The 24720-nt window shown below is 38.7% G+C and overlaps 1 protein-coding gene across 2 annotated transcripts; it reads right to left on the reverse strand.

The window, feature by feature from the left end:
• Positions 1-1025: 1025 nt before the first annotated feature.
• On the reverse strand, positions 1026-24412 carry LOC131666199 (5-hydroxytryptamine receptor-like). Of its 2 annotated transcripts, XR_009302080.1 has the most exons (8): positions 24290-24412; positions 23832-23955; positions 9567-9759; positions 9296-9419; positions 8789-8929; positions 7490-7796; positions 6459-6853; positions 1026-6373 (listed from the first exon to the last, which is right to left on the reverse strand). XR_009302080.1 is itself a non-coding variant. In XM_058938638.1 (7 exons), exons 1-7 carry the CDS (start codon positions 24378-24380, stop codon positions 6721-6723), a joined length of 1113 nt encoding a protein of 370 aa, XP_058794621.1. In that variant the 5' UTR covers positions 24381-24412; the 3' UTR covers positions 6408-6720. The 2 variants fall into 2 exon arrangements, 1 of the variants encoding a protein (XP_058794621.1); XM_058938638.1 differs by lacking the exon at positions 1026-6373 and having other exon boundaries at positions 6408-6853.
• Between the last annotated feature and the right edge of the window lie 308 nt (positions 24413-24720).

A 24720-nucleotide genomic window follows, 5' to 3' on the forward strand; every position in this document is an offset into this window, starting at 1 on the left:
CACGGGAGGTGTATAGGCCAAAAAGGTACAAGTAAAAGTATTTGTAGAAAAACCTCGTATACCGAAAATGCATCTCCCGGGTATTAAGACCAAAAACTATCAGTTACTAGCCAATAAAAGCTGTGAATTGAAATTATGTGGCAGAAGGAACGGTCATAAAAGTTTTGACTCAAAATCCATATTCTCTATAGATGAAAGTATAAATGCCAACAACCGAAATTAAAGTTGAAGCAACTTTTGTAAATAGGTGACTAGACAAAGTTTGAATGGATCTGTTTGTTGTATAAGAAGCTTGTTTATGAAATGATTTACTGAATTGTATTTTCCGTAATGTTAAATGACTGCATTGTGAAAAAGCTCTACTCGTAGACGTTAATTTCATGGATTCAGAGCGAATATCAAAGTTTTATGAAAAATGTAAAAAAAAATCTAATCGAAGTTTATTGATTTATTTTTCAAAAAAGGATATACAACTATTGTCTTGCAAAGGCGAGCGAATTTTTCGGAACGTCCGTAAATTTTAGACATAAAACCGCTATATATTTTTGTTTATTGTGAAAGAAATACCCAGACTGACTGATAAATCAAAGAGTAACATTTATTGATCCGAAAACAGAAGTAACTTGTTTCTTCATCGTAGTAAAAAAAAGGAATACGGAGTATTTCATTTTTTTGTCATTTTATTTCAAAGTACGTACGTTCAATTGATTATGTTGATTAAATCAAGTAATTGCCCAATCTGGACGATGAAAATTTTCGAACAAACACTCGTACTTTTATTTTACTTTTGTTCTTCCGTTTGGATACTTCGTTATTACTTTTGAACAAAAGTGCATTTGTTTTTGAAGTTTCCAGTTGTAGATTAAATTTTTTATTTATTTTGTATAAAGCAATAAAGCATCACCCTGCATTAATAAACAAATAAAATAATATATGTAAAAAATTAATGGCACTTGATGAAGTATAGGAAATGTATAAAATATAGGAGTCACCAAATAAATAGTACAAGAACGATAATCTGACAACTTTCACCTGTAAGCTTCTTTATTTATCATCAGTAACAATCATCACAAAACCCATTTTTTGCGTGCGTATACTATATTAGTGGCTTGTAAATACAGAAAAGATATTTCCTAACTGGACGATCTTCCCCCGCGAGATAGGAAAAAACACGAAACTTGCAATATCCTTATCCAGTATCGCGTTTTTTACGAGTTTCACTCTGAGAAAACACTGCCTCATTGTCGATACATGACAGAGCATATAGCACAGAACTGCGAGTTTTTATTATTTATATGGTGGACGTGCGGTACAGACGAAGTTCTCTCTCTCTCTTTCGACTTTCTTTTTCTTCCTGGGCGACCAAGAGACGAAAAAGTATCTATATCGAGGTATCCATGTTGTGTGCGGCTGCAACGTCGTAGGTTACGGAAGAGGTCTAAGTAGTTTTCGAGCTTCACTGAAGTAAGTATAAGCCTCAGTTCGCGGAAAGTATTGATACTGAAAGTTACATTAAGGAAAGTTAACCTACGCGCGCAACGCCAAGGATACTTACTTCAAAACAGACAGCTGGCTTGCGCGCATATAGGGACGCTTTGCCTCGGCTGAAAATCAAGTTTTCTCTACGTTCATTCGGAGTGTTATTAAAGTTTCATTCAGTTTCATCAAGATTTTCAGCCGAATATTGCGTGCCAATTTGTCATCTCAAGAATGGACAGCGATATTGCACTCGAAAACCTCGTTTGGTTCATTCTCCTTGTCCCTTATTTCAGATCTTGCGGACGACGCATTTCTTTGTGCGCTCCTCATATTCGATACTCTAAATCGAGAGACACTTTTATTTGAGACTATACTGTTAATTACTTCTAGGGATTTCATGTTTTTAAGCTTATTTCAGCCGTTTCAAGTAGCATATTATTATAAAACTGAAATGTTAAATCGGCTAATTAACCGTAAACTCGAACTCGTTACGTCATGTAGAACGATTCTACTATCTGAGCGCAGCCTTTACGTAGAACGTAGGATCTGAACGATGGGCACTTACACTTGGCGAAACTCGAGGATATAAGTGTATCTCGTGTAATTATTCCTTGCAATTACCATGATGGAGCTTTCATTGCCATAAGCTCGCGAAGGTACTGTTATATTGAGTTTTGGTTATACACTAACAGGAATATTTTCATATTTACACTTTCAGTCACGTTTAGTAGAGATAAAAATAAGAAAACAATCGTATATTTGTCGTATGGTACAATTATTATTTGCAACAGTTATAGAATTTTACATTCGTTTTTTTTTGTCTCATTTGCGTACATATACATATTTTTGATAAAATCCATTTTTGTTTTTGTTTTCTCAACGTTCGCTTATTTTAACAGTATCACAAAAACAATTTAGGATAGTTTTTATATACGTACAAAGAGTATTCGCATATAAATAGTACATTTAGAATTGTTCGTGGATAACGAGAGGTTTTTGTACATCTCAGTTTTTTCTGTTGATTCGTTACTTTGGAAAGTCCATCAACGTGTTGAAGGCTATATGGGTTCTCGATGATTTTATCTTCGCATGATATATACATAATAGGTGATCGGTAGCGCTATTTATTTCTTTAGTTAGCCAATCACAGAATATTTTGATAATACTTATTTACTTTATTATATAGTTTCGTTCAACGAAAGCTCTTTTGCTGTTCTATAAATCAGACTAATGCAATCATTAAAAAATTATAGTGTATTAACATACAGTACTAAGTACCTTATTGCCATTTATATTCATTTTCTCTTACTTTTTTTATTGTTTTGTTGAAAAATAGTTTGTAGTTATAATCATCAAAACAGTTGTTGACGAGTGTTTTATAGTTTGTTTCCGATAGGAAAGTAGAAATGGAATGTGAATGAAGGCAACTTGTTACTTTAATTTAGATGAGGAATTTACAGAAAACGATCTACAGCTGCATGGAACACGAAGATTGCTTTCAAAAATAAAGGTCTTATGTTTTTTGATTATTTATAGATTGGTGTGAAAACCTGTTGCCCTGCAAGTTTTTACTGCATAGCTAAAAACATTTCTTTATTTGTTGGAGTATTATTTACAGTGCTTCAGTTTCTAATGACTTGAGACTTCGTATTTCAATTTTTTACATTTTTTAATATATGCATGCCTACATTCATCTCAGTTTTAGTGCCAGAGAAGCACAATTGGTTCGGTATGTTTAACCTTGTAATTGTAAAAATTATAAAATTTCAATTACAAATTTTTTATATGAATGAGAAATTTATATTGACTATAAATAATTACCTTCCAATCGCGAGTTCGTAATTTATCAACCTATGTAACATGGAACTGATTATACAAAATTTAGAAATGCATTCACCAACAATTTTGAATAATCATTCAAACACCATATTATGTACAACGACGAGTTTATATATCAATCTCTAAATCTTTCAATTTTTTTGAACGCCACCTTCAAGAGATGTCAACGAGAAAAAAAGGTTAAATATAAGTATCTTTATTCTTCCTCGGCGAGTTTATTCTTTGCAAGTGTGTTCCAGGTAAGCAGAAATTATGACACCTCGATACATTATACATTTCGACTACCTAGTATTTTAGTCCCTTTTCTGTGTGTACGCCTGCGGTTGACGGAAGAGTTTAGTTTGTCTTTATACTACACTCTGGTTGGACAGAGAGATCGAGGATGTAAAAGAAATACGCTCTGACGAAAACATTTTTAGCGAATATTTTCTCACAATCTCTTTTCCTTTAACGAAATTTTCAAATATGGCTTCTTTTTCTTTCAGAATACTCGTAATGCCACTAATTGTGTTAGTGGTTTGCAATTAATCAATCGAATCCTACTGAGCAATTTTTATTTACTTAAAAATTTCCACATATGTTTCGAAAACTCTTCGTGTTTTCTTGTTCGCGATATCTAAAGCAACGAATAAAAATTATAATCAATTATATCGAAATCACAAAGTACATGTCTCACCATTCATTAAATAATTCATGCATAATTCGCACTTTTGCAGTTAGTTAAATACCTCTCAATACATTAATGTCAATACATTTAGTAAGCACACCAAATGGAGATTAATTGTGTAAAAATTGAAAAGCAAGCCAAGACTTGTGCAAACAATTAAATACATTTTTTAATTGAACTTTCAACACCTACAATTCTTGCGGTATCGTATTTAGAACGATAAAAGTCAATATTGTGATAAATGTACATCGATAATTTTACTTTCATGCTAGAAGATATCTAGCGAGAGTCAGAATGAACAAACGGTGGTTCAGTGGCTTTGGAGGGATTGAAGTACTTAGAACATTAAAGATAGGGATAAGAAATTGGGTTGGGCCGTGAAGTCAAAGTGAAAGGAAAACATGAATAGACAGCAATAAGGTGACTCAAACCGCAAGATATGTGTGTGCGTATGGAAGCTATTGATTAGGCTAATAATTACGTTGTCGTTTTTTCGGATGCGTACGATCCGAGATTTGTTAAAAAACGACTGTGTTAACTATGCCCACAGAAGTCTTAAAGCTGCTTTTCAACTTAATAGTATCGTAGACTTTATTTAGACTGTATTTGTTATTATAGATATGGAGCGTCTCGGAAAATGCAAGTTTCGGTTTGTTGTTTTCGCCATCTAATAATTCAACTTTATCAAAATTAATATTGTGTTTCTCTTCCAACGTATGTTGTGCTAATATTGATTTACTATCATTGTTTTCTAAATAGAGTTTGCGTTAATTTCTACATTTATGTAGTATTCGAGTTATTTTTTCAACGAATGATATATTGCAATTCTGATAATTGATTTCATAAATGACTTTGCACATAGAGCTATTTATTCTTGCCTAATATAATAAACTTAGAAAATTTATTAATTCATTTGTTAATGACATAATAATTTTTTATCTATTATCTTTTGTTCAGTGTGTATGCAGTGTAATCTATGTTGTATGGTTTTTGGGCTAATGTCGTCAGGCTAACCGTTATTTTTTAGTAACTTTTTCACCAATTTTATATTATGAGTATGATATTTGAAATGCGATAATCTGATAGCTCTATCAACAAGATTGTAAGAGATAGCCTTCGTATCGTAAAAGGAATGATGTGATTGGAAATGTATGAATCTTCTAGAAAAAGTATATTTCTATATGAATCAGTACAGTGACTACTGTCATTGTGATAATATGGCTTGTACCGCAAACTCGGTCAAATTTAATAGCTCTCGCTTTTAAGTAGTTTATCTAACAATACGGAATAGATTTCGATTGTTTAATTGGTTTACCTTGGAAACTCTTTCGACATAGTTAACATTAACATATGAGCTAATAATATTTTTTTAATCTACACATGAAGATTTTAATATAAACGTTTACGCCTCTCGACACCAATAAAAAAATACGTAAAAAAACATTAATTATAAAGTGATTTGTTGGAATGATTCTTCAATATGATAATTTATACACAAGCATTTCGTATAAAAATAATTGAAAGTTCGTTTCATACGATCACTGAATATTACTGAATGAAATAAAACAAAGAATGAAAGTAAAACGAAAATAAACATTGGCTTTCGGTAGCGGCACTTCTTTCAGGCTAATTATTTCGATATGTACACGACTGGGAAGATGTATACTTAAGAGGTAAGGCGCGCCGTATAGAACATCGTAGAAAAGACATCGGCATTTTGATAATTTGATAGAGCTTGCGCTTCGTTGCGAAGCTTCGTCTCGTTTGGTTTGGCTGCTGTACTATATCTACGATAGGGGATTCATTTGCATCAGTCGTATGCGCTGAATAAGTTTGAGTTTCCTTGTCCTTTGGTTTGGCGAGCCGAGAGAAGAGTATTTTGATGAAAATTCTTTGCGCTTGAAACTGCAAACTCGGCTCGATCGTTGCCGGCCTCTCGCCTCTTCTAGCGCGTTTTATGGCGATGCAGATAAATCCGGCGCCGCTTTTATTGCGCCGCGATCATCCGACTCTTCTTCTTTCTTCTCGCTTTTACGCGCGTTCGCGCGAGGCTTTAGCTCGGGCATTACGCACGCGCCACAGGTTGTTTTACGGGAGCTAAATCTGAATGTTTTATGGGCCAAAGAGCTGAAGCTTGCCTCGCTGCCACTCTCGCCTTTCTCTCCTGCGATTCTTCTGCTGACTCATGATTAATTATTCAAATGCCGGCAGTTTCTTTATTGCCTCGCTTTCTCGCGAAATGATCACGAGAATCGGCATGCTTGCGTCAATTTGGATGGAAAGCATGCCGAAAAGTAGGTTGTCGGTTGTCACAGGAGAAGAAAAGGCCCGCGCCCGAGCTCCATTCGGCATAAATCCGTTGGAAAACGTTTCTTTTTGACTCTGAAGCTGAAACATCAAACACATCGAAACTAAGCAGCGCGTACAAAAGACGGCAAAGCTGGAAGCTGGCGCGTCGCGCTCAGAACATTACCGAGCCAAATGGAAAGCGAGAAGAAAGCGGTAGCGGCAGAAATTCGTGAAAGCTGCAGCAGCGCGCGCGAGTATAGGCGTGTGTCCCTCTTTTCCGCCGTCCTAGTCGAGAACGAGTCTGTGCACTCTCAAAAGGCTCGTTGGCGTCTCTGGCGACTACGCCGGCTGCGACGACCGTTGATCGTGCGAATGGCAGTATTCGGTAAACTCGGCTCGTCGTTATTACGCACGCGAGGCGAGAGGGCCGTCAGATACACCCAATCCTACATGTAGTGGCGCACACGTAGGCGCCGATTCACTCCACGACGATGTCTGCACAGGATCTTCTTGAAGGCGTTGCGAAATTCCGGCGAGAAGACCGTGTAGATGATCGGGTTGAGGGTCGAGTTGAAGTACCTGCCGATCAACATCGGACAATCAAGCTCCTTTTATCACTTGGAATGATCACGGTACGTGATATTTCGTGCATATTTACGATAAAGCCGTCTGTTTAAATTTCAGTGTTTAATGTAACATCAGCCATAAGAAATAAATTGTCACTAATTTTAAACACTTTTATACCATTAAATTCAGAGATAATGTATTTCTTATAGGTGACGTCACATTTGCACACTCAAACCGTTTAAATTTAAACACATGGGATTTTCAGATTTTGCCGTGATTGGCACCAATGGATATACATTGTAATCAGTTCCATCCAGCAAGATATTTCAATAATATTCACGGAATTTCAGCGTTGCAACTGATGTCTGTATTAATTAACTATGAGTTACACGAAATACCGTAAATTATTCATAGCCGATTGAATCCCGCAGCGTCATTGAAAGCAAAATGTTGGCCTGAAATGTATTTTTTACATTCCTGTCATAAACAAGCTTATAACATATTTTACGAGTCAAGTGTCGGTGCTTAAGCGAGCCATATCATTAAAGGCTAATGAATAACATTAATTAACTTGGATAAATAAACGGTTGCTTTTACATCGTTTCCCAGTATCAATTAAGAGGATGAAAACAGTCACATTGAACTTACCCCAACCACTGTAGGAAGGCAATTAAATAGGGGTTGATGTAGCAGTCCGTGCAGGCCGACATAACGATGGCCAAGACGAAAAAAGGCAGCCAACAGACGACGAAAGCACCCGTGATAATGGCAAGTGTTTTCGCCGCTTTGCGCTCTCGTTTCGAGTCAGCGGTGACTTTCTTACGACGTGTAAGTGTTGGTCGTGGTGACGCCTCCATCGTCGATGGTTCTGGTTCCAAGCCATTGTGATACGATGTCTTCTCGGGTGATGTATTCGTCGAGCTTACGTTCGTGAATGCTGTTGTGGTTGTCTCTACTTAACAGACACAAAACCATATTTTTCTTTCGTTTGATCACTCAAAATTTTCAAAGCAATTAAAGCAGAGAAAGCAATTATTTTGTTAATTATTGCGCTGGTTGGGTGCTTTCTTAATTCAGTGAACCGGTAGAAGAGTTTTTAAAGGACTGCAAAGAGATTCAAATTAAATGAAAAATGTTTCCCTAAAAAAGATAAGCGTATAGTGTATATACATCGAAAGGATAACATTGGAATATATCAAATCACGTTACTCAAAATCGGTGAAGCTCGCGTAAAAAAAATACAATTAGTGCAGCAACGTGCGCGACAAAACGAATCGAAAAAATAACGATGAAAAACTTTTTTTCCATACGTTGAGTCACACGTATATACAATCGCGATAAAAAAAGTGATGCGCAATACGACGATTACTTGGTTGATCGATTCCATATCGGGTTCGGCTTGAGTTTATTAACATGCGTTTTCGGTCGCGCAAATCGAACGTTTACCATCCAAAAGCCCCTAGAGCACGTGGAGCAAACATATAATAGCACAGGTACATATACGAAGTATCACAACCGAACACGGATCCTTGGGATTTCGAAAGTCGAGTATCGCATACAGCCAATTATAAGCTCTAGGGTAATCAATGTTTACTGGCGCTGCTTGCATCAATTAATAGCAAAAGCTAATTGCTATCGGTCGAAGTAAAGCGATACTCTCACCATTAACGTATCATGTGTTACTACTCGGATACATTACTACAATTCCGTTAATGAATTTATGCTTTCCGAAGAATCATCGTTACTGGCGTTTTACGGTGAGCACCATAACAATCAGCATTGAATGGCAAATCGTAAAATCATTGGACCAAATAGCGCATTTAAAGTCGAAACGTGAAAATCAACGTAGCTTACGAATCCGGTGCCGACACCTCTTGTCCAGGCTATTGCTGTTGAACAAAAGCCAGGCGCGGCTATGCGCTCTGTCTATGCACGTGTGCCACTTACCGGATATGGTAGGCAGAGGTCGGCCGATAACTGCTACGACGGCTGCGGCGATACCGCCGGAAGCTTGGGCTTGGGCAAGTGCACCGCCCACGGCGTGACTGCTACCCATCTGCCTCGGTGGTCCGCCCATCGGTCGCGTCGCTGTAAATCCACATACGCATGCATTACGATTCGAAAGCTGCTCCATTCTGTCTCTCTGACTATTGTTTGCCATGTGGATTTATGGCTAGGAGCAAATAAATGATGGTTTTGGAAGGCCCATTCTCTGACGCGCCAAGACTTATTGCTTTGCTGCTGGGAATTGAGTCGTCAGGCGCTTATGTCAGATGTCATAGGTGCAGTTCGAGCGGAACACGGCCGGAGCAGTGTTTTGTTAGGCACGAGTCAAACGAACACTGGATGTCGGCGATAGAACGGGCGTGTTACGTGGAGTAAATCGAGTTTGGTCAGGCATCTGCCGTCGATATCGATTGTTCTGCGTAAGCTATGTGCGAATGCAATAAATACCTTGTGGATTTACAGGCTGACCGGGTCTTTTCCTAATGCGCTTCCTCGCAGTTTGAAATATCCTCCAGTAGAGGATAAGTATGACACAGAGTGGCAGGTAAAAGGACGATGACGTCGCGAATATCTGAAGCAATAAAATTGTATACGCTCGTTATCTCACGTTTTGTTCTTCCTACAAGTAGTTGATAAATATCACTAAGGATAATTATTTCCTTTTTCTTATCTACTTGGTTTTCAATATTTTCCAGTTTATCTCAACTATTAAGATTACCTGATAATAAACATCTTGGCTGACCACGCACTTTTTTTCTTTGTTAACGCGATCCTCCCATAAAGGATCCTTCCAACCGAGGAGCGGCGCTATGCAAACGAGAAATGCAACCAGCCATACCACAATTATCATCATGCCTATGCGACGTCCTGTTCTTTGGTGGATGTAATCGATGTTCGTCACCGCCCAGTACCTGCAAATCATCATCGAAATAATGTTATTCAGTCTACTTTTTGAATTTTGAAAATATAAGATAAGCGCTTATTTCAGCATATGTTTGTACGTCGAAAACTAAAATGTTTAAATAAACGTACACGTCTAATCGATTTTTGTCGTCAAATAGGACAAAAGATATGAAAGAATCTCATCTTTCTAGTATTTATTATTACATAAATCAAAGTATAGCTGATCAATAAAAGATCTCAAAAAAATTAATAACTATAGTATTAATAACTACCTAGAAAGCTTGCTTATCTACCTCCGAGGCATCTGACAATTCACTCTGTAAAGCTATCAAAACACTTAAACAGCTATAAAAGTTTTCCCCCTTCTATCTTAAAAACCGATAAAACGTGGACTAGAATAAATACTGATAAAGCTACCACTTTTCCTGAACACCTAGAAAATGTATTTAACCCTCCGCAACCAAGTATAATAAGAGAAGAAGAACTTACGCTCCTAAGTGATACGAAAGTGAGCAACGGTAAGAAATATATATATTTTATAGTTTATAAAAGCAAAATAAATAAATACCAAAATCGCCAAATTTACAAACAAAAAGAGCCCTAGACACGATAATATAAATAGAAAGATACTTAAAGAACCATCTTTAAAAGCAAAAATTACAATAGTGATAAACGAAATACTTAGTCTAAATTACTGTCTTGCTGTGTGGAAAGTTGCAATAATTATACTTTATTTCTAAACCAGGTAAACTACCTGAGCTTGTTTCGTCATATAGACCAATTAGCCTGTTGTCAATACTCTAAAAATTCTGAAAAATATAATACAAAAAAGCAGACTAAATAAAGTATTGCTAGAACAGTACAAAATACCTGATCATTACTTCGGTTTTCTAAATAAACACCTTAGGATCGAACAAATAAACAGGCTCACTATTGAAATCAAAAATACTATTTAAAGAAGCAAATACGGCATTGTAGTATTTCTTGATGTAGCTCGAACTTTTGATAGTCAGGGATAAAGGTTAATTATACAAACTTAATAAAATTCTATCAAATAAACGATATTTACGATATTCATAACTAAATTGTAAAGAATTCGTTGTTAAATTAAATAATGAAATCGCTAAGTTGTACCCGATAAAAGCAGGCATTCTTCAAGGAAGCATTCTTGGTTTCATATTATACTTAATTTACATCCATGATCTAAACATGGAGAACATTAAACACCTCTATGTATGCTAACCATACAGCTATTCTAACACCCCACTCAAATCCAACAAAGGTCTTTAGTAATATGCCGAAATATTTAGACAAGGCATTACTGTCGTTTAGGAAATAGAGGATATTAATAAAAGAAACCAAGTGAATTCAGGTAACCTACACCTTAGAAAAGAAATCTGTTTTCAGTACACTCTTAAACAACCAACAAATACCGTGGTATTGATCTGGGGAGGATGTAAACGTATAGAAAGTAAAAGAAGAAATAAAAAGCAACTTTAACAAAATATACCAACCAACTAGAAGAACACCCTAATAATTTAATGTATGGTGAAAAGTTTAATGCTCACGATACTAATACTCTTCAGTTTCAACAAAACACTATTTATATGCATCTAAAGCAAGCTCTTTAAAATAAACATTTTGGTACTAATCAATAGTGAAGTATCTTCGCGTAATGTAGACTCGAAACAAAATTATAAAAGTTATTAAATCATTTACCTATTGTTCACCGACAGATTGTAAATTAAATTGGATAATAAAAAAAATATTCATTATTAGAGAAAATTTTAATAAATTTTTCAAGACGGTATTATTTCATGATTGAAAAATATCCCAAGAACGTTTGCCAAAATTCAATATTTGTTAATTCTTCTCTTTGAACTCGGACATATCGTACGAATTACAGCAGTATAGTTAGTAATGCGTCAAAAGCGGAATTCCAATTGAATTTCACACGAAAGATTGTGCCACAATTTTTTGCATGAAACGACTTTGACAAATTCAAAATGAAATTCTCAGAGTGCAAAAAGGAAAAGTGTCTACGTGTGCATCAAACGACGTTGAAAGTAATTCTTGAAAGATTTACGTCAAGAATGAATTTCCCTAGCACAAAATTTCGATGTCGTCTCCTGTACAATACAATTATCACCGCGCCGCGCGCGCGAGTCGGTGCGCGCTTGAAACTGAAGCTCTTGCACTTGCAACGTTGACAAAACCTAAGCTAAAACTCCAGAACAAGTTGCCACTTGCATATGCACTCTCTGGAGTGTTTCGTGTCATTTACAACTTTTTTCTACATGTGGAAAATTTACTCGCTGATATTTTGGCGACATCGATAACGAAGCTAGTTTACTTGAACGTGGATTAGGCGATTGATCGGGAGACAGGAGACGTAGGGTATTGTTAAGGCACAATGGAAGGCCATTGTGTGCTGTCGTGACTTTGGAGATGCTAGTTGAAGTTTGTTTCAGCGATGCTTGCTTGCTTCTGTGTATATGTGTGCTTGAGCAAGCTCGATATCTCCGAGCTTGCAAGTTTTTTACGCTGCAGTTTCCATCGAGATAGGAGACGTGTGTGCCGTTGTATACCGAGAAAATAAACAAAGGCAAAACACTGAGAGATTGTAGTATGCTGATAATAACTTTTGTTGATTGATTTGAGCGAGCATTTAATGTCGTGTCAAGCTCATGAGAAGATGTGCTGTATGTGAAAAGTATACGCTCAATAATAATTACTCTGTGATAAAAACTTTGATAAAATTGCTCATCTTTGCAAGCTAGGTATTTCTTACAGGATTGACGAACGTGAAAACTGATAGGCCTCTTCGGCGTAACTTTGCAATTTGGTTTGAACTTCGGCATCTGTCGCTGTCGCAAGTTTCGAAATAACGCTTTGACTTGCACTTATCCATCAGCATAAGTCATTATTTACATTTGAAACTGCCTAGAAGCGTATTAAATCGCGAGAGACAGAGTGTAACGATGACAAGGTCAAAAGCAGCAGTGGAAATATCCGTAAAATTTTCTATAACCACAGAAGCGAAGCGAGCAAGCACGCGGAGACATTGAAATCGGTCGTAGATCGTCCTCGTCCCGTATGCAAGCTCCGCCGTGTCAAGCCCACAAATCCATCTCTAGGTATAGTAGTAGGTCAGAGTGCTAGTCATTCGTGTCATCTGCGGGCTCGATCCGCGCGCGCGCAGACAGCTGAATACTCGGCCGCCCGAACAAAGAGCCTACTTAATGCGCAAACTAATTACTTCGGGTGCCTATCAAATGCGCGACCTTTAGTGTGTCTGCGCCAATTGCATAATCAATGAGTCATATTGGCGATGTGCGCTAAATCAAGTCAAAATCGACTACTTCCGGATTTACTACGCGAATTCACTCTTAAATCTGAAAATTGAATCGCTCGGCTAATACGCTGAGACGGTTTCACGCACGTATTATGCAGAGTAGTTTTCATTGAAAAATTCATCGATAACGTTCGCACGCCGATGTCTTTGTTTCGGTATAATGTTATAATGCTATAAGGATAAAGTAAGAATGAAAGAGCGAGGATCGATGGTGGTGTAGCTATTCGGCTTGCGCTCAGCGAAACCGCTGAACGTTTGACGTCAAGCAATTATGCCGGCGGCGCATTCTGCGAGACAATGGGATCAGCGATGCGCGTGCCTATGCCACACTTTAGCGCCTTTTCCCTGCCAGCGTGGACGCGATACTGTCGCGCAGATTTCCGCCGGCGGAAATTGCGATTTTCATTGGGCAACGCTTGCGTTGCTTGTATCTCGTTTTAAGTTAGACGATACTTTAATGCATTTGCCCCGGCAGGATTTATAAGATTATTATGTCCCCCGGCTCTCTGTAAAGTTTCGTAATGAGGTGGCATGTCGTACGCACTAAACTTGACTCGGTCGAGCGTGTCATCTCAGCTACCACCTCATTGTTTTAATTCTTTTGTGCAGTCCGTCGAAATTCACGCTCTGACGTTGACTTTCGTGCGCTTATGACTTTAGAGACAATGGAAAGTAAATGTCTCGTTCGCAATGAGGGTTGTGGCATAATTTTATTGCGCCAAGGAGCTACCATGCGCCTTTTCTTTATTGGAAGATGAATGGAAGAGCAACCAAGTGCTTAATTGGCCGACACGGCAAAATGTTTATCTTAATGTAATTGAAAGTTCTCGTTTTCAATTTAAACGTCACTGTGGCTTTCTAGACTGCTCAATATATACTTTTCAAAGTAAAAGCCCTTTGCATTTCCCCCAGTGACATTGACGAACTGCGTCGTCTTTCCCTTCAGCTCCGCTCGCAAGGACTTTAATGTTTTATTCTTTCGCTGACGTCAACTTGACCGGGGGCGAGAATGAGATTGCAGATAAGCGAGGAAAGTTTGCCTGTGCATGTAGCACTGCCAAAAGTAATTAATACATTACACCGATCTTTACTAGCTACCGTCGTCTACACAGATTATTCTTGAATCCCAGTGTTAATTAAACACCGACCCACTTTTGGATACATACATGCTTTGGTCAAACTAAAACTACTCTTCTCTCTCTCTCTCTCTCTCTCTCTCTCTCTCTCTCTCTCTCTCTCTCTCTCTCGTTTGATTGAATCGTATAAGAATTAACACACCGGCATTTTCCTCGCTTTGGAAATGAGATTTTTTCCGTAACGTTGACTGTTCGCATTTTATCCATTCAATTCAATTAAAAGAATTTTCATTTTATTTTTTTAACACGAGGTATTTGCAGCGTAAACGACGTTGAATGTACGAAACGCCGATAGGATTTGCGCAGTGAGTTGAATTTAAGAGAGCGGAAATGTTCGCTGTAACTTCGTTAATTGGTTTGTATCTGTTGATCTGCCTCGCCGAGCATTTTCCACGGGATTTTCAGTAATAAGATTTTATTTCATTGCACTGCATTCACATATAGACTTTGTTTTGCATACGTCGTAATAGTACTAAGCAGATTTTCGTTAATATAGAATTTTACTGTTTGTTTATGCTGATGCTTATGAGAAAATAAAAATGCCAATTTCTATCGAATTTTGCGTTAGAATTTTGAATAGAACAATGCACAACTTATCTTCATTGTGATTAACATTTTCAAATGAATATCTCTAAAAACATAAGATTTACTTTTCTACGAGTATTCCAGCTTAAAAAACGTATTTTGTTTTTATACATAGGCATTCGACCTGGAAACTTAGAAAAAGGAAGATTATGTCTATTTTTAGCTAAAAGTATCGTAAAAATGAACGGAGTTCATTACACGGTATTTTTTGCTCGCAAAGCCGGTCATCGCTGAGTAGGTGTAAGCAACAAAGCTGTATAGCAGGTGGATTCGCCCATTTCTCGAAGATACGGCTTCGCGTGTGCAACTCGTAAAGCCAATCGAGTAATTCGCGCCTTCACGCAAAAGCTGCTCAGCGCACGATAAGAGAAAGAGAGAGAGAGAGAGAGAGAGAGAGAGAGAGAGAGAGAGAGAGAGGCGGCGCTTTTAACACAATTGCTGCTACAATGGGGGAGAAGGAGAGAACGAAACCTATGAATTACGAGGGCCACGCACAGAGTGCTTTATTGTGCTCTTAAAGTGACTTTCGGTGGTGTGTATAATGCGCACTGCGTTACGCTGCGCCAAGTACTCCTCTTATTTTGATAGGAATACCTGGTTGTGGTGGTTCTATATATTCAAAGCTTTCAGGTTTTCGCTCCGAATGAGAGAAAGTTACTCTCCTGATTTCGCGACTTAGTTGTTCGTCAACTCTATCTAGGTGTAGATCCGAATTCGATTAGATCTCTATTTAATTCGCAGCGTTTTGCGAAGCTACGAAGGTCACGCAACTAGAATACAAGATCTTTTGGGAACGAAAAAACCGCTCCTATTCGCTCGTAGACAAGCTTAATCTCTCAAACGGTCTACAGAATTTCGCGTCGACGACTATCTCTCTCTCCTTCCTTCTTAAATATTCATCGAATTGCGCAGACGCGCTCTCGGCGATATATATCATGTGTCCGTGCGCACGATGCTACATTCATCTCCCAAAAATCGCTGCTTTTTAAATACGTCATTCGCTTTATTCGCTAATCAGATGCGTTTGTACGATTTTGAGCACTGTGTATTTATTGCATCGAGTCGAAATCAAACAACGAGAGAAAATAATTTCATTGAACGGCCAGATAGACAAATAATATAGTTTATCTATTTTTGCAGCTTTCAATGAGTAGTTATACTCATTGATACTCATTCGACATGACCTTTAAGCATTAGCTGCTAGCGAGAGATCGAGAGCAACGTTATATCTATATTTTGCAGCGTCGCGAAGTAATATAATTTTTCGAAAGCTTTTCATGACATAGCAGCGAGTTGTCGTTAAGCTGGAAAATTTAAATCTTTGGTTAAAATAGTTTAGTATATCTGAAAGTGGATGCCGTAAGCAAGTATAGCATTAGTGATGTACTTTAGAAAATGAGCGGTAAAGTAAAAACGTGACATAAAATTATAATCTACATCATGAAAGTAGTGATGCTAATAATAATTCTTTTTATATGCTCCCTGCCCTATTGAAAATGCTAATAAACCGCAAAATCAGCACTTCGATTCTTACGCAAGCAATATTTCATTGTCAAATATAATATGAAGCAAGTGGCACATCCCAAATGTAGACCCGTGAAAACCGTTTGAATGAGTCTGAGCACCCGTCATACTTTTGAGGTGCTCGAGCTAGAAACTTTCGAGCGGCAGGCGCAAAGAGGTTATTAGATCAGATACGTCAGTCCCTGGAAAATCTACTTCTCCGCAGCGTGTTGCAGGGAAATCTCCTCGCGATAATATTCCGACTATCGCATTACGAAGGACGAGAGTAGCAGCTCTGCGATAATAAGTTCCGAGCTTTCGACGAAATGCAGATTTCGCGCGTGCTAATTTCATGCGCGGAAACTGTGTGCGAAAACAAATATTTCACTTGCGCCATAAGTCAGACCCTCATGTGCACGAGAATTCTTATTTTTTCCTTTGCCCAACCTCGACTTGTCTGTCTTCTTGGTTTGTCGAATAAGTTTACCATGAAAGTTCTGATTAACCTTAATGGATTCACGGCGGCTGTGACGGAGAATTTTGAGAAAGAAAAATATGTTGCTGTTGTCATTTCTGAAAATCACATACACCTGGGTAATAAGTCTCAGCAGCCAGTGCAGTACAATACACAACCGCATGCAAAACTCTTGCACGACCACACGCGCTCGCGATATGAAAAGCTCACGCGCGAGAGCGTGCTCTTAGTAAATAGACAGCTGCTCCAATTCTCGATTCAGAGATACTCGACTGTTAGAAAAAGCCACGAACAACACAAAGAGACTCGACAAAAGCTGCCGAGAGACAGACAGAGAAAAAGAGAGAGGGAGGAAGGAGGGGGAGGGAGAGCGAAAAAAGTATATGATACGCTTGGGAGCGGCAATCTCGCGAGATGGAGCAAGATTGACGCCCTACATTAATCAAACGCGCCACACCGCCGTCGGGAATATGCACGCCGATGATGGTGACCATTCGTTAAATTGCGTATTCGTCCAGTGCCCTCGCTCTCTCTTTTTTTTTCAAATTTGTTGGCTTTGGTCTTCAGGGGATACTTCGAATATTTGCACGATATAATGCGCAGAGACAGAGATACGCTCAAGGGACAAAGCGACCGCTACTGAGTGGACGTTAAATGCCTGAGGTTCGTGCGATTTGTGGTTTAATAAAGCTTGACTCTCTTGGATAACACAATGTATGATTTTCGTTTGCGCGGAAATTTACTTGCATTCCCAATATCCTGCAACAATGTGTCAATGGAAAACTGATTTGTATTTTGCGTATGACTATACGTAGTGTTACGCTACTTGTTTGTTAAGGTGGAATTTGTTGCCAATCGAATAATAGTTTTCAGGATCCATTAATTTTAATTTGAAATGCATCGTATACATTGCCAAATTTTATCACTTTACACGTTGACAAATATCCAAATATTTCTTAATTTAAAGAATTCTCATTAGATGTGTGAGTGCAATTGATACGAGTGCACTTAAAAATGATACTAAATGATACTACCACTAATTATTCTCTTTAAACAGCAACAGCGACAAGTTTAAGAGATCATTCCACTTTTTCGTAAGCCCAACGTGTATGATATAACCTGTGTGAGAGCTTACGATCTTACTTCGCTAATTGGATGTCGCCAAGACTCATGTTACCCAATTTCTTCACGTCGCGGTTTTCTCTGACATAAAAAGTTTAAGCACACCTTAGGAATAATAAAGCCAATGAAATTTGCTTGTAGTTCGTATAGATGAATTTATTGCTTATACGTTTGTGTTTTTGTTTTCGAGCGCTAGTGATAAATTTGGAAATGCTCGAACGAATCCTAAATTCTGTTTACATCTAGCCTGTTCACTGAAATCGCTATTGAATTAATTCTTTTGATTTTCTATGCTGCTTCTGCTCCATTTGAAAAATTCACAATCGAATCAATGAATACAGTTATAAACTAGTGAAATGTCAGCGTATATACCGTAACAAGCATAAGCTCAAGTTAACACAAATCCAAAGCTAGTAAAAAACGCACGACCCGAATGGAAATCCGCCTGCAATTGAGATACGTACGTGTAGTATCGGATTAATTCTGTAGCCGGTGAGTGTGGAGAGAGGGAGAGAGAGAGAAAGAGAGAGAGAGAGAGAGAGAGAGAGAGAGAGAGAAAGAGGGAGAGAGAGAGAGAGAGAGAGAGAGAGAGAGAGAGAGAGAGAGAGAAAGAGGGAGAGAGAGAGAGAGAGAGAGAGAGAGAGAGAGAGAGAGAGAGAGAGAGAGAGAGAGAGAGAGATAGAAAGTGATCGAGTATCCGACTGAAAAACAGAGGGCGTCTCTCCAGTCGGGAACTTTTTTCCTATTTTGTGGTCTGCCAGAAGTGTGCGATACCTATGGTTCGCTATTTGGTTAGTACAAAAGAGAGAAACGCCAGAGTGGTACGCCCACTGTACACTTTTATTGTTTAATACGATGATATTTTTGTTGATTATTGCTTATACGTTAGCTAATGCAACCGTTGAGAATGAAAAATTAGTCACGCGAGGTTGTAAGAGGTCGTTTAATTGAAAGTAAGCGATCGCTTTCGAGAGCATTGTGTTTTGGCTGTTCTTGCCAAGTACTTGAGTTAATTGCTTCAGTTTGCTCGATACAATGATCTACTTGAAATTTTGCGCTGTGCTAGACATTTACAAAGTCAAGTAAAATCTGGCTTACGTACGTGTGATCGATGGCTATTAACGTAATTGAAAGATTAATCTTTCGAATGGTCTTACTAGCACTAATGTATTAAATTAGTGTTGTTAAAAATGATGCTTTCAATTTTATTGTTTAACAGATTGCATCAAGTATTTTTTGGTGTACTATCGATGTTCAAACATTAGACGGCATTTAGCGGTGAACAGTAGGACAGTAGCATTATAAAAGAGAGACACCATCGATCTGGATTTTAAGGAACATGTAAGAAAGAGCGTGACTGTAAGTAGGTCAGAACGGGTAACGTTGTAAAGCGCGTTATAAAGACGTATCTACGTCAAGATGTAAAATTTCCGTACTAGAACTGTCAACAAAGAACAAGCAGGGAGTTGAATCAATTCTGTTTTTTTTTGCGTTTCGTCGGACAATTTAACTTGCTTTTACGGATTATTGGAGGATGCATTTACTCGCGCACAAAGCTTGGCAACCGACGTCGCCTACAGCCGCTACTATAATACGGATTCGCTTATAAATTGGCGTCATGTATTATGTATATCGGTAAAAGCTTGTCGCTCGCTCGCTCGCGCATTAGACTACAATGTAGCTGTTATGGGTTTATGAGGCGTATACGCGGCATATGCGCTCCGAGAGAGAGAAAGAGAGAGAGAGGAGGGGAGAATGCGAGTTCACTTATTTGCTGCTTAATACAGTTCCTTCACGAGCATACGAAATAAGTAAACCGTCAACGGGGGATGCGCATCAGTCCCGGCAATCTTTAAAATCGTGCACGTATTTGACAGCCTTGCGGCGGGACTGCCTCGACGTCCGGTAATTAAGAAAAATAATTCTTGTCGACCGGTGACTATGATGCGAGAAAGAGCGTCTATACTGAATAATACCTTTACTTCTGCAACCTTCATCGGTCCGTTTGAGAGGACCCAAAAGGGGTAGGGAACTGATTCCACGGGTTGTTGGAAAACAAACGAGTAATACGAGCCAGTGTTTTCGAGGACAGTGAACAGTACGATTTACTCTGGCTGCCTATCAAAGGTTTTAATTATCTCTCTTTCTCTTTTTCTACGATCTTGAGTGTGGATTATCTGATTGTGTGGCTCGTCATCTCTCGTGGGTGTTTGTATAAGACAGCGTGGAAATCGGCCGTGTATACACGAGTTTTTCTTGCAAAGTATCTCAGGGTATTCAGCAATGCAATGCATCTGTAAGGTACTAATGACTGAGTCCAACAGATTGGCAAATCAAGCTGCATCACAGTATTTTGCCCGTGACGTCGGAGCTGTTATGTACCTGTTCTTGCGTTGCAATACCTCCCTTCTGGATCATCGTATCACTGAGTTGGCATCAAGCTAGTAAACGAATATTCTCTTTGAATGGCAATTTAACAGCGCTATTTTGTACAGCCATTGAGCGCCTTTCTTTGCTAAAATTGTGTACGAGATCTCTTGACAGCCGCGTCATTTAGTATTATATTATAATTGTTCTCGTTTCTGTTCTTCATTAATTGCACTTAGTCTCTTGTTGTAAATAAACTTGTAAATCTATCTGAACTAGTATTTCAAAGGCTATTTTCTCGACAGGATTTTTTTATGCCAGATAAATACCGAGTATTCCCGTTTTTATGTCGTTAAAACCTAAACCTGAAATAATTTTACTTGATCATGACTTGTGATTTGTAAATTAAACACATCCAGATCTAATAGAACTACTACAATATTTATCATATTTGTCCTGAAAATCTGATACCCATCGCGTACGAATGGAACACAAATGGCGTGTTATTTTTCTCTTTAATGCAGTCAGGTCAAACTGCTATTAACTGTCGCTTGTTAATAACGAATTTGTAGTTTGACTTTGTCGCTCGGTAAAATGTAACTGTAATTGCCGTCGGAAAGAAATTGGGTGGGGCGAGGGGGAGGGGGCGATAATAATTAGTGCCCAGACGCAGAGTAATTACGTAATTAAGGTGTCACGCGCGAGTTCTTAGGTCGAGAAAAAAGTCTACGACTGGATAATGAAGCTCGCTGCTCGTGGGAGTACGTAGCTTTTTTTATTCCATAAGCAAGCATCTGTTTGAATTTACGCGCCCCGACGCTAAACGAGATTTATGTTAACGTGCGTACCAGCGGACTACCATCCCACAACTTTTTGTCTTGTATACATGCACACTCGCACAACTGCTATTTTCCACGTTCAACTTTCTTGAGGAAAATCAAAGGCGCGTCTTTGCAACGCACGAAATTTCTTATTGCGCAAGTTCTTGGAATACGCGTTGGCTATCTTACTTATTTTTCTGTGCGCATGTACTAATTGCTCTTTATTTTGGTGTATGTCTTGTACCAACTTGAATTTAATTTTACGGCTAGTTTTTCTCGAGAACCATTCGGACTATTTTGGAGATTATAAGTTTATTTTGCAAATTATTTGCAAGCATTACTTCTTTGTAAGCTCATCTTATCCTACGTAATAAAACTAAGCGAATGTACAAGTAACGCAGCGAGCTTAGCAGTTACGGTGAGCTCGCGACAAGATAGACGCACAAGAGTAGCGTCTATCTGTTATGCGTTATAAGGATGGTGAAGCAATCTTGCCCGTTCGTCGTAAATTATGCACATTCTGCCGAGATTAATCTTCGCCTTGCGTATAGTCTTTTACTTGCCAGTGCAGATTTGATACAGTGATTATTATTTTCTATACCTTATAGATTTATTTCTTCCAAATTTTTTAAGTACCTAATCTTTAAATAAGTCGTTAGAGATAAAGATTCCTTTTTTTATTATAAAGTGCGCAAATTGAAATTGCTGATAAGATGAAGAAAAACTTGAAAGCCAAAGTGGAAAGTAAGTCAATAGCCAATGAGCGCTAGTTAAAACTATTCAGCGTTAATAAAGACAGGCAAGCTTGCCAACAGTATCTACAAGTTTTATCAAGTTGCATCTTTGGATGGAAGGTATAGGCGAGTGCGATCCTTTGTTCGATGTTCCTCGAAGCTTGCAAAGAGAAAGACAAGAAAAAAGGGCTTTGCAGTGTGATGACGTGAGCTATGTGTGTATATCGACACCTGAGCGCTAAAATAGCTCGCGGGTAAACTCCTTTTTCCCCCAGTGGAGCAGCAAATCATTTGCGAGCCCGAGTGATTTTGCTGCCGGCGCTACTAGAGAAAAAAAACGCAAGCAGCTGCTGCTGATACTCTATCTATCTTTTTTCGTTTACAGAAACTCGGCGGGTTTTGATAAAGTTTACCACGAGGAATATATATGAAAAACGAAATTGAGAAACCACACATAAACTGCACATCCGTTTGTCGACCAACATATAACAACTGCGAAACAGGAGGATGAATGCTTATTCTTCGTTTGTTTATTCCGATAAAAACTAATAGGTTTTTGTGGAATAGTTAGAGAAGAAGAAAGAAAGCCAAATGCAGCTTTCATCAGCAGTAGAATAATGGCCTTCGATAAATAATCTTATAGAGGATTCTTGGCGTAAAGCCGGGAAAGAAAAGAAAAAGGAAAATCAAGAAGAATATTACGTGCGCGAAAAATCAAAAGTGCAGTATATATTCGCGCGTCTTTACATGTGGTAGATACAAGTTGCTGATTTCCCCATAGCAAATTGGTCAATACATCTTTTCTAGCCTCAAAGCTTACGCGCTGTAAATAAAGAAAGCTCGAGGGAGATACGAGCCGTGAATTTCCAATACGCGCATCCCCGTGTGAAATATCGCATCTCTCTATACTCTGTTTTCTTTCTCTTTCTTTGTCTCTATCTCTTTCTCTCTCTCTCTCTCTCTCTCCCTCTCTCTCTCTCTCTCTCTCTCTCTCTCTCTCTCTCCCTCTCTCTGGACTACCGACGAGGATCTTTTGCAATATACATGCTACGAGTACATACATATAAGAGTCGTTTGTCGCGCTGTATAGGATGACAACAAGTAGCTTTTGTCTAAACTAAAGCTTCGCTATCTCAGATCTTTCTCGCCACTAATGAAAAGCTTCTTTTTCTTTTCGGTGCGCGGGTAAACATACGAATGACTTTTTGTATTTATATCCATAGAAGAGAGAGAGAGAGAGAGAGAGAGAGAGAGAGAGAGAGAGAGAGAGAGAGAAGGGAGTTGCATTATTGATAGGACAATGATTTAAATCGCGATAAAACATGTCGATTGTTTGACAGCAGAATATATTTATACATAGTGATTGACTTATATTTTTGCGTACCATGTCAACGGTTTTTCTCGCACCGATATTTCTTTGCGAGATTGATCACGTAAATAACGCTGTACGTATTGCCTTATAGAGATATTGCATTAATATCGCTTTAATTAGTTTTGAACAAACTTGGTTTGCTTAGCTAGGGTTATGAATAAATCATGTTATCAACCGCGTAATCGAAACTTAATCCGTTCAATATTCGGTATTAGGAAATAATTTATCGTATTTGTAAAAATCATAAAGACGTAATAAAAAATGTTATGACACACCAAGAGCGTACAAAACAGGCGCTGATCCGTCGTCCGCTCTCAATCACCTTATAGATATTCTGAAGCAGCAAAGTAGCAAGCGCCATGCGATCGAGTAGCAGCGAGCGACACATACGCGCGTGAAACGTTAACGAAGATGATGAACCGTGAAAGAAAGATATGAGAACACGCTTGTGTATCACGTCCGCTAGCGCGCGACCGACGATGCATATCCAATGTCGAATTATCGATTCTTTTGTGCACTGCGTGCGCGTTATCCGACTTGGCAATCTTGGCAAAGGATTTTCTCGCAAGGCAACGGCAAAAACGGCAAAAAGAAGACGGAAAAGACTCACCTGTCCAGGGCAATGGCTACGAGATGGAGGATTGAAGCGGTGCAGCATAGCACGTCGCTACTCGTCCACATGTCGCATAACTCAGGCCCGAGCGCCCACTTGTGGGCGACCTCGTACACGGCTCCTGCCAACAATACGCCACTAAAACTTGTGCCTTTTTCTTCGCAGCTTGCTTGCATCGCTTAATTTACTCGGTTTAACGGTTTAACGAACAAGTCTGCATACGACATTGTTTAATGTTAACCTGTCATTCTGATACGGTATCATGACATTTTCGAGATTGCAGCCATTTCTTTTATATTCAATTTGCTGTTGGAGCTCCGAGGGCAACGCGAGCTACAATAATCCCAGATGAAAACTGAATAATAGAAGAATTGCCAGATCCGGGAAAGCCAGGCGGAGATTTCCTGCTTGTTCGGTCTCGAGGTGCAATGCGGCAGAGAGTGAGCATCACTTACCCAGAGGCATGACAAGGCAGGCAACCAGAAGATCGGCTACGGCTAGCGAGAGAATCAGATAGTTGGCCACCGACTGAAGGTTCCTCTCCATCACAATCGCCGCTATTACGAAGACGTTGCCTGCAATCGAATAAGACCAGAAAATGCGAATGAGAAGTTTTTCGAGCGCAGAAAGCACATTCTAAGCTTAGATCATTTATCTTGCTGCACGAGAGATTCCTCGTATAATTCATCGCTGCTTTCAGCCTTTCAGTAAATTTATATCGATAAGATTACGACCGCCCTAAAGCTATATCCAATAAGGAAACGAGAGTTACTATTCTCCTTTTTTATCGACGATACAAGCATATAGTGGAATACATTTTTACAGTGATGAGCTTGTAGAAACATCGCTCTCGGCAGTTGTCTTATTATCAAATATGCAATATCGA

The sequence above is a fragment of the Phymastichus coffea genome, unplaced genomic scaffold (assembly GCF_024137745.1).
Source record: "Phymastichus coffea isolate CEN01 unplaced genomic scaffold, Cenicafe_Pcof_1.1 PCOF00057, whole genome shotgun sequence".
NCBI lineage: Eukaryota > Metazoa > Arthropoda > Insecta > Hymenoptera > Eulophidae > Phymastichus > Phymastichus coffea.

What these genes read in the sequence shown, in the direction of transcription:
- LOC131666199 (XM_058938638.1), bottom strand. Translation starts at nt 24,380, where the DNA reads ATGGAGAGGAACCTTCAGTCGGTGGCCAACTATCTGATTCTCTCGCTA. An exon ending in GCCAAGATGTTTATTATCAG is followed by an intron (nt 9,420 to 9,566) that starts GTAATCTTAATA and finishes TTATTGCTTCAG; the next exon opens with ATATTCGCGACGTCATCGTC. An exon ending in TCAGCCTGTAAATCCACAAG is followed by an intron (nt 8,930 to 9,295) that starts GTATTTATTGCA and finishes GTGGATTTACAG; the next exon opens with CGACGCGACCGATGGGCGGA.